Source organism: Oryza sativa, chromosome 1 (assembly GCF_034140825.1).
Source record: "Oryza sativa Japonica Group chromosome 1, ASM3414082v1".
NCBI classification, from domain to species: domain Eukaryota; kingdom Viridiplantae; phylum Streptophyta; class Magnoliopsida; order Poales; family Poaceae; genus Oryza; species Oryza sativa.
The window spans coordinates 14,533,811-14,547,120 of NC_089035.1; the positions used below are offsets into that span (position 1 = coordinate 14,533,811).

Sequence of the window (13,310 nt, forward strand, 5' to 3'; positions counted from 1 at the left end):
TGTGTGCTTCTCTCGCCGGCAAACAATAATTTTCTTTTCTGCTCGGACGACAAAAGTTGGAAGTCCAGATAGCATGTGCCTCGTCGACTTGAGAGTTGATAGCCAAACTAAAGTATAGCCATAGGTGTGAGTGTGAAACCTATCTGACAATGCAGGCTTTGTCCTCATGTTTGTTTTTTTAAGAAAAGAAAAGGAAGATGAAGAAAGAAACAAATGTAAGCCCTATGTAACACAAGTCGTCCTCCAAGTTGCACATCACGTTGCCACCATTGACTCGGTCTCTTTTATATTTGCTTCGTCGTATATATCGCTGCAATGCAATTATGCAATTGTAAAAACAAATTAATATGATATGATTTGCACTACAGGGCAGGCGTGCAATGGGGATTGGGAGTGACTGCAACTTTGGCAGTAGCCACGGATCCACCATCCAACAGGTAAGGAACGTACAGGATTAACTGTCTATGCTCCCTCCTTTTAGCTATTTAAACATGAAATGTTTTCTCCTTTTCTTTATCTCAACTTTCTCAAGTTTGAGAGGAATCAAATGTAGTTTATAAACAAAATACACACATACTTCACTTCAATAATATTTTGCACAATTGTACATGGCACTGATAAATGAGCTAGTGAGTTTAACTTCTCCCCGTGTTTGGGAATAATGCATCCACTAAGTCAAAAAAAAAAACTAAGCTACTACTCCAAAATCTTCACGTAAATCAGTGTGAAGCTTCTATTGATAACTTGTAAAGAAAATGTTCCGTTCGGAAAAAAAAACTTTAAAGAAAAACAACAGGATTAATGTTTCTTAGTTGAACAGAGCATGAGTCACATAATAAATTTAAAGGAGAGTTACATCAAAATACGAGCTCTACTTCAAGCCCTTAAAATAAATGCCAAGCTTCTTTTAAACATCTAAATAAGTAGTATTAAATTTCTTATCAGATGAAAAATAACTGTGCTAGTATTTCATGTTCAAATAGCTAAATGAGGAAGGAGACAATCAAATCTGAGCGTTCCTTACTAGCTGGATGGTTGCATTAGTTGCTACTGCTAAAGTTGTAGTTACTGTAGTGACTGCACCTGATTCCAATCCGTGCAATGGATTGGACGGACGGGTCACACATCTGCGTCCTACAAGGTTTGTTCTGATTTGCTCAAATCAATTAAGCGACAGTTGAGTTCAAGCTAATGCATCTTGGCACATTATTTCCTCTTTTTTTTTCTTTTTCTGGAGCAACAAACTCGCTGATACAAACACTGGAGCTACCGGTATACTATATATAGCGACTGTCCATGCATGATTTGAAAGAAAAAACAATAGATATATATGGCTACTAAGAAATAATAATTAATGTCGTGCAAAATGTGTGGGACACACCGAGGAAAGGATGATGCATGGTATATTGGTATCGATACACAGTATGGATTTGATTAAGGATAAACATTCACCTGAATTAGAATGGAGGCATAACCCTCGCATCAATTGGGGGTACATAGACCTAATCCTTATTTAATTTATATATATACACTTTAAATACTGCAAAAATAATTATAAAAAGCTCTCACTCAATTGCGTGTAATAACCAAAGTATACTCTATCCGTCCCAAAATATAAAACCTAGGACATGATGGGACATTTTCAAGTACTACGAATCTAGACGGATAGGAGCCTAGGTTCTTATATTTTGTGACGGAGGGAATAGCGGTTTACTAGATGCCAATAGGATATGTATAAAATAACTGAAAAAAAGAAGTAAAAGAGAAAACATACCTGAAAATGACTTAATTACTGTTAGAACTGTTCTAATTACAGATCTACGAGACACTCCGTTACTCCGTAGAAACCTATGAGGTTTTTTGAGGAAAAATAATGAAATTTAGGAATAAAAAAAGGATCTGTCTATTAATACAGAAATAATAAATCTAAATTTCCGTAATGATTATCCATAAATGGATGAATGCTAAAGCCATATTATTGATTTTTTTTCTTATAAATGTATCGCCATATCTTTCATAAAAAGTATTCAGCATGTATTTACATTGTAAGTCCCTAAATTACTGTCGGTGACATGGGATCGGGAGTATCATGACTAGAGGCTTGGGCAGGAGCAATCACCCACGTGGCCTGACCCCCTCGGGGGGGGAGGGGGGTCGGGCCCGAGGGTGGTATGACCGCCCCTCTCTTTGTCTCCCCGAGGGGTCGGACCGCTCCCGTTTCGGCCCCGAGGGCCGAGGCGCCCCGACCCCTTGTGGGTTTTGCGCCGCGTGTATGAGTTAGGTGGGCACAGCGGGGCTCACCTAACCGCATTTATTGCGGTTTGGACGAGCGCGTCACGCTGCATGTAACGCAGTGCAGCGCACTCGTTTATCCGGTCTGTGACCGGTCACAGACCGGTCAGATCGCGGGTTAGGTGGCAACAGGCGATCTGACACACGCCTCGCCCCGTCCCGTCAGGATGAGAGCCTCCAGGCACTCGTCCCTAGCCGGAGCCAGCGTGCTAGCTCCTGGAGATGGCACGTTGGTCCCGGTCAGATATATGCCAGGCTTCATCGCAACCATTAAAAGCAAGACATTGTATGAAGAAGGGCGAACATGCAGATTGGTAAACTGACGCGTGGTGGACAAGAACGGTCATGATCCCATGTTGCACCTGCTTCCGGCGGAGTGGAGGTAGGTATGGGCTGTCCCATCAGAAGGATCACTCGGACAGCAACCATTGCAAATCTCCGCCCATTTATGAAGGAAGGACGGGCCAAGTTTTAGGAAAAAGAGGATGGGTCCCCACCGAAAGGAGAGATAGGTAGAAGTGGTGCATGTGGTATCCCCTTGATATATAAAAGGAGGACCTTGCCCACTTAGAGGGGGGATCCGAAAAAAAGGGAGGACCAAAAGACGAGAGCTGGGAGAGAAAGAGGAAGAGGGTCTCTAGAGTTTGAACTCTCTTGCTCTCCAGCTCTTTGTAGCTTCTTCATACACAGATCCACCAGAACACAGGAGTAGGGTATTACGCTTCTCAGCGGCCCGAACCTGTATACATCGTCCGTGTCTTATGCGTTTCCACTTTCGCGAACATTCCACAGATTGAGAGCTTAGAACTTCACTTAGCGTCCCCGGCCGAACCGGCAAAGGGGGGCCTGCGCGGTCTCCCGGTGAGGAGCCCCACGCTCCGTCATCTGGCGCGCCAGGTAGGGGGCGCGTGTGATTTTCTAAGCCCTCATACTCTTTCGTGCGCGCCAAGCTTTTCCTGTTCAGCCCAATGGCCGAGCAAGCAAAGGTGCGCAACCTCTCTCCGAGTGTTAGCGGTGACGACGGGGAGCCAAACCCACGCCGTCGAGCTCGTACTCCACCGCCCCCTCCGCGCCAAAGTCCTAGGCGGGAGGAGGCGCTGGAGAGGATCGAAGGATCCGCGACTTCGACATCCACGGGTGATGGAGAAGAGCGGCGAGATGGGGAGCGTCGCCTCCTCGTCTACGGCGACGACAGCACGCCCCAGGGCGCGGTCCAAGCTGCGGGCGCGCTCCTACGTCACCCGCCCGTCGTCCCTGACCCGGAGTCTCCAGCCCAACGTTGGCTGGACGACATGGCCAACTTGGTCATGATGGCACGGCAGCGCCTAGGTGTTGGTGGGCGGTCCTCCGCTACCAAGACCTATGGCGCTGCTACCACCGGTTCCGTGTCGTCAAGGCGGAGGGCGCGGCGAGCGGCGGCTATTGCTCGCCATTCGGCCGCCACTCCCTCGTCAGCACCTCCGACCCGGGAAGATCAGCGTGGGGGGCCAGGTGCCCGCATCGGTATCGAGCGCCGGCGTAATGGTCGACGTGCTGCCCACGCAACGGAGGGCGCCTCCTCGTCCGGAGTGTCACCTCAACACGGACGCGGGGATCAGCCCTCCGTGCCCCCGGTTGGTGGTGTTGGCTGTAGAGCCTTTATGGCGAGCCTTCGGAACGTCCGTTGGCCCCCAAGGTTCCGGCCCACCATCACCGAAAAATATGACGGGAGCGTCAACCCCGCCGAGTTTCTCCAGGTCTACACGACCGGGATCGAGGCCGCCGGGGGTGATGACAGGGTCATGGCGAATTTCTTTCCCATGGCCCTGAAGGGACAGGCGCGGGGTTGGCTAATGAACTTGCCACCCGCGTCGGTCCACTCTTGGGAGGATTTGTGCCAGCAGTTCACCATGAACTTTCAAGGCACATATCCGCGCCCAGGTGAAGAAGCGGACTTGCACGCAGTACAGCGAAGGGATGATGAGTCACTTCGCTCATACATTCAGCGGTTCAGTCAAGTCCGCAACACCATACCATGCATCCCTGCACACGCGGTGATCTACGCGTTCAGGGGGGGTGTGCGGCACAACCGCATGCTCGAAAAGATCGCCTCCAAGGAGCCCCAGACTACCGCGGAGCTTTTTCAGCTCGCGGACCGAGTGGCTCGCAAGGAGGAGGCCTGGACTTGGAACCCCTCCGGTTCCGGTGTGGCAGCTTCGGCCGCCCCCGGATCCGCTGCTCGGACAGGGCGGCGTGACAGGAGGAGGAAGAAGAGGTCAGCCCATTCCGACGACGAGGGTCATGTCCTTGCCGTTGAGGGCGCTTTGCGGGCCACCCGAAAGGGGAGGCCTGCGAGCGACAAAAAGAAGGAGGCCGGCGCTCCCGGTAGGGAGCGTCCGACCGGCAAGTGGTGTTCTGTGCACAACACCTCCCTCCACGACCTCGCGGACTGTCGCGCAGTCAAAAGTTTGGCTGAGCGGACGAGGAAGTGGGAGGAGGAGAGGAGGCAGGAGCGCCGAGAGGGCAAGTCCCCGGCGGTTCCCTCCGGTAATCAGCGAAGTGAGGCCAAGCAGAAGGCCCCCGCCGAGGACATCGATGACGGCGATGATGACCTGGGTTTTCAGGAGCCTGGGGCCACCATTGCCACTGTCGATGGGGGAGCGTGTGCTCACGTTTCTCGCTGGAGCCTCAAGGCCATGAAGCGAGAGCTTCTGGCCGCGGCCCCTACTCATGAGGCGACGCGTCGGGCGCGGTGGTCGGAGGTTGCCCTCACCTTTGACCAGACCGACCACCCACCATGTGTTGCCCGGGGAGGACAGATCGCGATGGTGGTTTCCCCCACCGTTTGCAACGTGAAGTTGGGGCGTGTCCTCATAGACGGGAGGGGGGGGGCAGCCCTCAACATCCTTTCCCCCGCGGCCTTTGACGCCATCAAGGCTCCGGGGATGGTGCTCCGGCCGTCCCAGCCGATTATCGGTGTGACGCCGGGGCACACATGGCCGTTAGGTCATATCGACCTACTGGTCACCTTCGGTGGATCCGCCAACTTCCGCACAGAGCGGGTGAACTTCGATGTGGCGGACCTCAGTCTGCCCTACAACGCGGTCCTAGGGAGGCCCGCGTTGGTGAAGTTCATGGCGGCGGTCCACTATGCCTACCTCCAGATGAAGATGCCGGGCCCCGGTGGCCCCATCTCTGTCCATGGCGACCTCAAAGTCGCGCTTGCTTGTATGGAGCAGCGCGCGGACCACCTCGCCGCCGCGGCCAAGCCCGAGGGTGGCGACGAGAGGCTCGCCACCTCCGTCCCCGCCGCCCCGAGGCAGCGAATGATCACGTGCGACGAGGTCCCGGTCAAGGAGATTGCCCTGGGCGACGGCCCGTCCAAGATCACACGAATCGGTGGTCTTTTGGACAGCAAATAGGAAGACGCGCTCGTCTCCTTCCTGCGGGCAAACGCTGACGTCTTCGCATGGAGACCGGCGGACATGCCCGGGGTCCCCAGGGAGGTGATTGAGCACCGTCTCGCCGTGCGGCCTGGCGCAAGGCCGATCCGGCAGAAAGTGCGGCGGCAGGTCCCGGAACGTCAAGCCTTCATCCGCGAGGAGGTGGCGCGACTTCTGGAGGCCGGATTCATCCGCGAGGTCATCCATCCGGAGTGGCTGGCGAACCCGGTGGTCGTTCCCAAGGCGAACGGCAAGCTTCGGATATGCATCGACTACACCGACCTTAACAAGGCATGTCCTAAGGACCCTTACCCCCTGCCTCGCATAGATCAGATTGTCGACTCCACTGCGGGGTGCGACCTTTTGTGTTTTCTAGATGCATACTCTGGTTACCATCAGATTCGCATGGCTAGGGAGGATGAGGAAAAAACTGCATTCATTACCCCCATAGGAACTTATTGTTATACGACAATGCCCTTCGGGTTAAAGAATGCAGGTCCTACTTTTCAACGCACTACTCGAATTTCTTTGGGTAGCCAAATAGGACGTAATGCTGAGGCTTATGTCGATGACTTGGTTGTGAAGACGCGCAACCAAGAGACTTTACTTTCGGATCTGGCGGAAACTTTCGAGAGTCTCCGCTCCACCCGCATAAAGCTGAACCCCGATAAGTGTGTGTTCGGTGTACCTGCGGGCAAGCTTCTCGGGTTCTTGGTCTCTGCCCGAGGCATCGAGGCCAACCCCGAGAAGATACGAGCTATAGAGCGGATGCGCCCCCCCAGCAAGCTTAGGGATGTGCAATGCGTCACCGGTTGCATGGCCGCCCTAAGTCGGTTCATATCGAGGCTGGGAGAGAAGGCGCTACCCTTATTTAAGCTCCTCAAACGCTCCGGGCCGTTTACCTGGACGGAGGAAGCTGAACGTGCCCTCACTCAGTTGAAGGCGTATCTCAGCTCTCCCCCAGTTCTGGTCGCCCCGGAGCCAGACGAACCCTTGCTACTCTACTTAGCGGCGACCCCGCAAGTAGTTAGTGCGGCGTTGGTTGTGGAGCGCGATGAGGACAATCCTCATTCCGCGCATCCCCACCCTATGCTGGCTTGGCCCGGGAGAGAGCAGGGAGGAGAGGCCCCCGAGCCGAACGGTGGCCCAAGGCCCCCGACGACCGGGGTAGGCCCTCTGCCCGCTTGTCCGACGACGCCAGGAGCCCCCGACCCCCAGGACGGCCCCGAGGCCACTGTGGGAAGGCCGCGCCTGTCGTCCTCCGACCCCGAGGTCGTCGGCACAGAAGACGAGTGCGCCCCGCGAGGCCGCTTGGACGAAGAGCGCCCCTGGGATGTGGCCCCTGGCGAAGAGGATCGGCCCCACCGAAAGGTGTAGCGGCCCGTCTACTTTGTTAGTGAGGCCCTCCGGGACGCCAAGACCCGATACCCTCAGGCCCAGAAGATGCTTTACGCTATTCTGATGGCTTCGAGGAAACTGCGCCATTATTTCCAGGCGCATCGGGTCACGGTGGTTACGTCTTACCCCCTCGGCCAGATCTTGCATAATCGAGAGGGTACAGGACGGGTGGTGAAATGGGCAATCGAACTTTCTGAGTTCGATTTGCATTTTGAACCACGCCACGCTATCAAGAGCCAGGCCCTCGCCGATTTTGTGGCAGAGTGGACCCCGGCTCCCGAGCCCGTCTCAGTCCCCGAGGCCAGCTCAGGCCCCTCGCAGCCGCCTCACACCGCCCACTGGGTGATGCAGTTCGACGGCTCCCTGTCTCTTCAGGGCGCCGGTGCGGGAGTCACGTTGACCTCGCCGAGCGGAGACATCCTCAGATACCTGGTTCGTCTCGACTTTCGGGCGACCAATAATATGGCAAAGTACGAGGGGCTCCTTGCGGGACTCAGGGTGGCAGCTGGACTGGGGATCCGCCGCCTCCTGGTGTTAGGCGACTCCCAGCTGGTCGTTAACCAGGTCTGTAAGGAGTACCGGTGCTCTGACCCGCAAATGGATGCTTACGTACGCCAAGTACGGCGTATGAAGCGCCATTTCGACGGGATAGAGCTTCGGCACGTACCCAGACGGGATAACACGATTGCCGACGAACTCTCACGGCTCGCTTCCTCGCGAGCCCAGACCCCACCGTGCGCCTTTGAAGAAAGGCTTGCCCAGCCGTCGGCGCGACCCAACCCCCTAGGGGAGACGGACGCGCCTGACCGGCCCCCGAGGCCCGTCGGAGTCCAGGCCTCGGGACCCGAGGGGAGCGCTCCTAGCTCCCTTAGATTGATTGCTTGGATCGCTGAGATCCAAGCATACCTCACAGATAAGACTCTACCCGAGGACCGCGAAGGGAGTGAACGCGTCCAGCGCATCTCCAAACGCTACGTGCTGGTAGAAGGGACCCTCTATCAGCGCGCGGCTAATGGAATCCTCCTGAAGTGCATTCCTCGGGAACAAGGCGTCGAGCTTCTTGCCGATATTCATGAAGGCGAGTGCGGAGCCCACTCCGCCTCGCGCACCTTGGTTGGCAAAACCTTTCGCCAGGGTTTCTATTGGCCGACAGCTCTCAATGATGCGGTCGACCTGGTCCGGCGGTGTAGAGCGTGTCAATTCCACGCCAAGCAAATCCATCAGCCGGCCCAGGCCCTGCAGATCATACCACTTTCATGGCCATTTGCTGTCTGGGGGCTCGATATCCTGGGACCGTTTAGGCGGGCCCCGGGCGGGTTTGAGTATCTGTATGTCGCAATCGACAAGTTCACTAAGTGGCCCGAGGCTTATCCGGTCGTCAAGATCGATAAGCACTCCGCACTTAAGTTCATTAAGGGCATTACAGCCCGGTTTGGGGTGCCCAATCGTATTATTACGTATAATGGCACACAATTCACTAGTGAACTTTTCGGCGATTACTGCGAAGACATGGGTATCAAGCTCTGCTTCGCCTCCCCTGCCCACCCCAGAAGCAATGGCCAAGTGGAGCGCGCCAATGCGGAAATCCTCAGAGGCCTTAAAACCAAGACCTTCAACATCCTCAAGAAACACGGCGATTCGTGGATCGAGGAGTTGCCAGCGGTGCTCTGGGCGAACCGAACCACACCAAGCCGAGCAACCGGGGAAATGCTTTTCTTCCTCGTCTATGGCGCGGAAGCGGTTCTCCCATCCGAGCTCACCCTGAGGTCCCCTCGGACCACCATGTACTGCGAGGCTGATCAAGATCAGCTTCGCAGAGATGACCTCGACTACTTGGAAGAGCGAAGGCGGCGTGCGGCCCTCCGAGCCGCACGCTACCAGCAGAGCCTACGGCGCTACCATCAGCGCCACGTCCGGGCCCGATCACTCTGCGTCGACGACCTCGTCCTACGCCGCGTCCAAACGCGTGCTGGATTGAGCAAGCTCTCACCAATGTGGGAGGGTCCGTATCGAGTGATCGGCGTCCCCTGGCCGGGCTCCGTTCGGCTGGCCACGGGCGACGGCACAGAGCTGCCTAACCCGTGGAACATCGAACACCTTCGTCGCTTCTACCCCTAATGGGGTTCGGGTGTCAGGTTTCGGGCTCGGGCCAACCCCGCACTCCCCTCGGGCGTGCAGAGTTGGCCGGGGGCTACCACACATGCATATTCTTATCTCTCTTATATCCGTATTTCAATAAAAGCATTTTCGATTTCCTAAAGGCTGTGTCTGTGCTGTTGTTTCCTTTTGAAGAATCTTGACTTGAAATAGGTCACTCGTGCTCAATCCTGCCCTCGGGGGCTCGGGTCGGCTAAAATCGCCAAAAGGGGCCCAGAACCGAGCCGTGCCCCGGGGCGTGGTGAACTCGGGGGGGGGGGGGGAATCGGCAAAAACCCACAATCGGGTCACCCATAACCCTCGGTCACCACGCTCCTGGCCTGGCCAGTCTCGACATGTGGATCTCCCCAGGCACTAGCCCCAACCCGAGCCATTTGAGGACTGGGACCTGGGCACGAGCCCTTGTTCAAGCTAAGACACAAAAGGACCACGGCACAGATCATCCTCGTTCTCATACACACAGCAAAGTGAAATTGACACAGAAATTTCTTTATTTTGATTGCAGATTAAGTTAATCTATACAAGAAGGAGGCCCGAAGGCCTCGGAAGAAAGAAAAGAAGAAAAAACTATTTAAATATTGGCGGGGGCCTGGGAGCTCACTCCGATGCACTCGGGTCGCCAGCCTCGTCGCCACTGTCGCCCACACCGCCGTCATCGCCCTCCTCGTCTGAGTTGAGGGCGAACGCGAGCCGAGGGGCCGAACCCTCGAAGCTGTGGACGATATGGTTGGCGGCGTCCCGGACCTGCGCGCGCACGCCGTCCTCGGTCCCGGGAGGGAACTCGTCCAGCGCCGTCCATGGGGAGAAGTCGGGGTCCCTGGCCTGGTAGCTCGCCAGTACGAGCTCCACCGCTCTTCGGGCGAGGTCCCTCGAGGATGACTTAATCGTCCGCTCGAGCTCCTCGGGGAGCCGTTGGAGAGTCCCGGCCATCTCCGAGAGGCGCTGGGCGAGGCCCCCCTGGTTGGCGGCGTACTTCGCAGTCCGCCCGCCCCAAAGACCCGCCTGTCGTCCGGCGCGGTCTAAACGGGACACGGCATCGCGAAGCATGCTGGGCCCTATCTCGCCTGCCAGGCGAAGGGCCTCGACCTCCCCAGTGGACAAATTCAGCGCGCCCTGCAGATCCGCGATGGTGTGTTCGGCAGCTGCGAGGCGGGCGGCTAAGTCGCTATCGCCCGTGGCCGCCCCGCCGCTATGCGCCCTTGCATCCAGCTCCCTTGCCTGCGCCTCGAGTTCAGCGGCCCGCTGGTTCAGTGCGGCCCTCTCGGCGCGGACACCTTCCAGATCGCGACGCGCTTGTTCCTCTTGCGCAGCCTCGCGGAGGGACGTGCTCTCCGCCAGCCTTTGCGCTGTGGCCTCGGCCTCCTCGAGGGCTCGCTCCCGCTCGGTGAGCGCATCCTCACGGACGCGGAGAGCGGACTCTTCTTCGGCACAGGCGGCTTCGTGCGCCGCCAGTGTGACCTCCCGAATGGCAACGGCGGCCTCGCGGTCTGCCAGGTCCCTCTCCACGACGCAGGCGCGCTCTTCCAGCGCCATGGCACGGGCCTCAAGGGCTTCTTCGCGCCGCCGGGACGCCGTCTCGGTCTCCGTCGCCCGCCGTTCTCGGGCAGCGGCAGCATCAAGGACCCCCCGGGCGGCGTCGAGCTTCTTCCCTAGCTCCGCCTCCCAGCTCCCGTATTGAAGGTGGAGGTCGTCCTGCACCTCGTTCATTACGGTAGTGGCGATGAGGGCAGCCCCCCGCTCCTCCTCCACCTCCCTGGCGATCTCCTCCAGCACCTTCCGACGGGCCTCAAGCTCTGAGGCGCGACGGCGGTGTGCCTTGCGGCCCACCTCCACCATGGCCTCCACCGAGCGTCGCCCCTCTTCGACACGCGCCCATGCGGCGTCGAGCTCCGCCCGCTCTGCTTGCAGGGCCTCCATCTGGGCACTTAACCCGTCCAACATCGTGGTGTTTGCGACGGCCAAGGCCTGCAGAAGGGGCTCTGCGCTCAGTGGGGCAACGGAAGGCATGGGGGAGAGCCGCCTTGGTGAAGATGCCGCTCGGCTCGGCCCGCCGATGGACGTGCCGGACTCAGGGACGTCCCCCGGACCTGGCTTGTCCTGAGTGTCGCCCGAGGGAGTGGGCCCAAGCGATGCGTCCGCGGCCTCGTCGCGAGCTGCCTCGGAAGTCGTCGCCGCCTCGGCCTGACGAAGTCTGGCCTCCTCCCGAGCGGCTTCTTCAGCCTGGCGAGCCTGGACGGCCTCCCGGGCGGCCTCCTCGGCTTCCGGTAGACGATCCGCGGCTTCTCGACGGTCAGATTCCCGCCTCCGGGCCTCCGCGGTCGCCGTATCCTCGGCCTCAGACTGGCCGGACTTGGAATGGCGGGAGGGACGCGACGAGATCTCGCTGAAGCAGAAGAAAGACCAGAAGACAAACAAGATGGGTGAGTGAAAACTCGCGTTAGGAGAATGAATATGGCCACAATGGGCGTGGGACGAACCTGCGAGGGGGTCGGTTAAACGACCACTTTGGAGGGGAAATGAGGTTTCCCCGGGATGGTTCTGTCCCCCCATCTTGCGGAGCCGCTTCTTCTTCCGCTCCCCCTCGGGCTGCGGCGTCGGCGCGGCCCCCTCCGGGCGCCTGCTGCTGACACGCGCCGCCCCGCCCCCTCGGGGAGGAGATGGGGAGGAGGTACCCTCCTGCTTCCTCTTCCCTCGGGCGTCGGCAGGGCGGCTGCCCCCCGAGCCCCCATCACGGGGCCCGGAAGCACGACCCCCTCCTGGGGTAGATTGTTCTCCCCTGCAGCTCCCGCCCGCGCCATCATGGCCTCGAGGAGCCCGCTCCTCTGAGGCCCCGACCGCCATCATGATGGTCAAGATGTTGGCGCGATCTGGATCGCTGCAGAGGGGGAGGACTCCTTGGGGGATGAGGGATGCCTCCACGGAGCTGAGATTCAGCACCCGTTGGACCATTACCTTGAAGTCTTCAGGGACCCAGTCCCATTTGACCCCCCGGTGGGTCCTCATACAGTCCTCGGACCCGGTGTACTCCCAGGCGCCCCGGGCGCGCCGCTGGAGTGGCGCGATCCGGCGACGAAGGTAGTCGCCGTACACCATGGCCCCTGTGAGCCCCTGAGATCGCAGGCCCGCCAGGCGGTCGAGAACGGCGTCGTAGCCATCTCCCAGATCTACCGGCGCCCGCCAGCTGGAAGCCTGCACCGGGGGCTGGCTCGGAAGTCGGAGGCGCGCTTCGTCGGCGAGGGGGGTGTAGAACCAGTCGCTCTTCCAGTCATCCCACTTCTTGCGGAGGACGCAGGGAATGTAGCGGTTCAGCACCGGCCCCCGCGGCTGGAAGTAGCAGCCACCAACCACCGACGGCGGCGACACCGGCTGTACGGTGAAGAACCACCGGAACAGCCGAAGGGATGGGCGCACCCCGATGAACATCTCGCACAGGTGCGCGAAGATGGCCAATGTCATCACCGCGTTGGGGGTGAGGTGCGCCATCTGGAGATTGTAAAACTCCAGAACATCCATGAAGAAAGAAGAAAATGGCGGAACCAGCCCTGCCATTGCGAAAGGGAGGAAGAAGACGGACCGCCCCGGGTAGCGTGGCGCCGGGCGTCCCTCGCCCAGCGTGACTATCTCCCGGCCGGTGGCAGATTCCGGCATGAAGCGGCGCGGCAGCCCGGCCTGTCTCTCGCTCACGATGCGGGAAGGCGGCAGCACGCTACCGTCAAGCGGAGCGGAGCCCCGTGCCATGACGCCGGATGAAGAAATGTTTGAGAGCGAGCGCGTGTGGCGAGGGTAGGGCACAGGAAACAAGGAGTTAGGGCGCAAGCAGTGAAGACAAGGGGAATAATGGCGAGAGGAAGGAAGCAAATCTCTTCCTCGGTGTCTTTATACCCTTGCCAACGCTGTGCCCGGCTCCTCGCTTCTCGCGCCCACTATCTCGCTCCCTCGTTTCTCGCGCCCACGTCTCCACTAATCCCACTCGCCCGTTGGCGGCGCACGAGGTGGATATGTGGCTGGGGCAGTCGAGATGGAACATATCGTGCGCGCGTT

At 58.2% G+C, this 13,310-nt stretch overlaps 1 protein-coding gene across 1 annotated transcript; it reads right to left on the reverse strand.

Annotated features, from left to right (window-relative positions):
- Nucleotides 1-9,861: 9,861 nt before the first annotated feature.
- LOC136355873 (uncharacterized) lies at nucleotides 9,862-11,267 on the reverse strand. Its single transcript, XM_066309055.1, has one exon. It carries the CDS (start codon nucleotides 11,208-11,210, stop codon nucleotides 9,867-9,869), a length of 1,344 nt encoding a protein of 447 aa, XP_066165152.1. The 5' UTR covers nucleotides 11,211-11,267; the 3' UTR covers nucleotides 9,862-9,866.
- Nucleotides 11,268-13,310: the final 2,043 nt, after the last annotated feature.

Bases quoted from the DNA above. Each gene is read 5' to 3' on its own strand.
- LOC136355873 (XM_066309055.1), bottom strand. From the start codon at position 11,210: ATGTTGGACGGGTTAAGTGCCCAGATGGAGGCCCTGCAAGCAGAGCGG.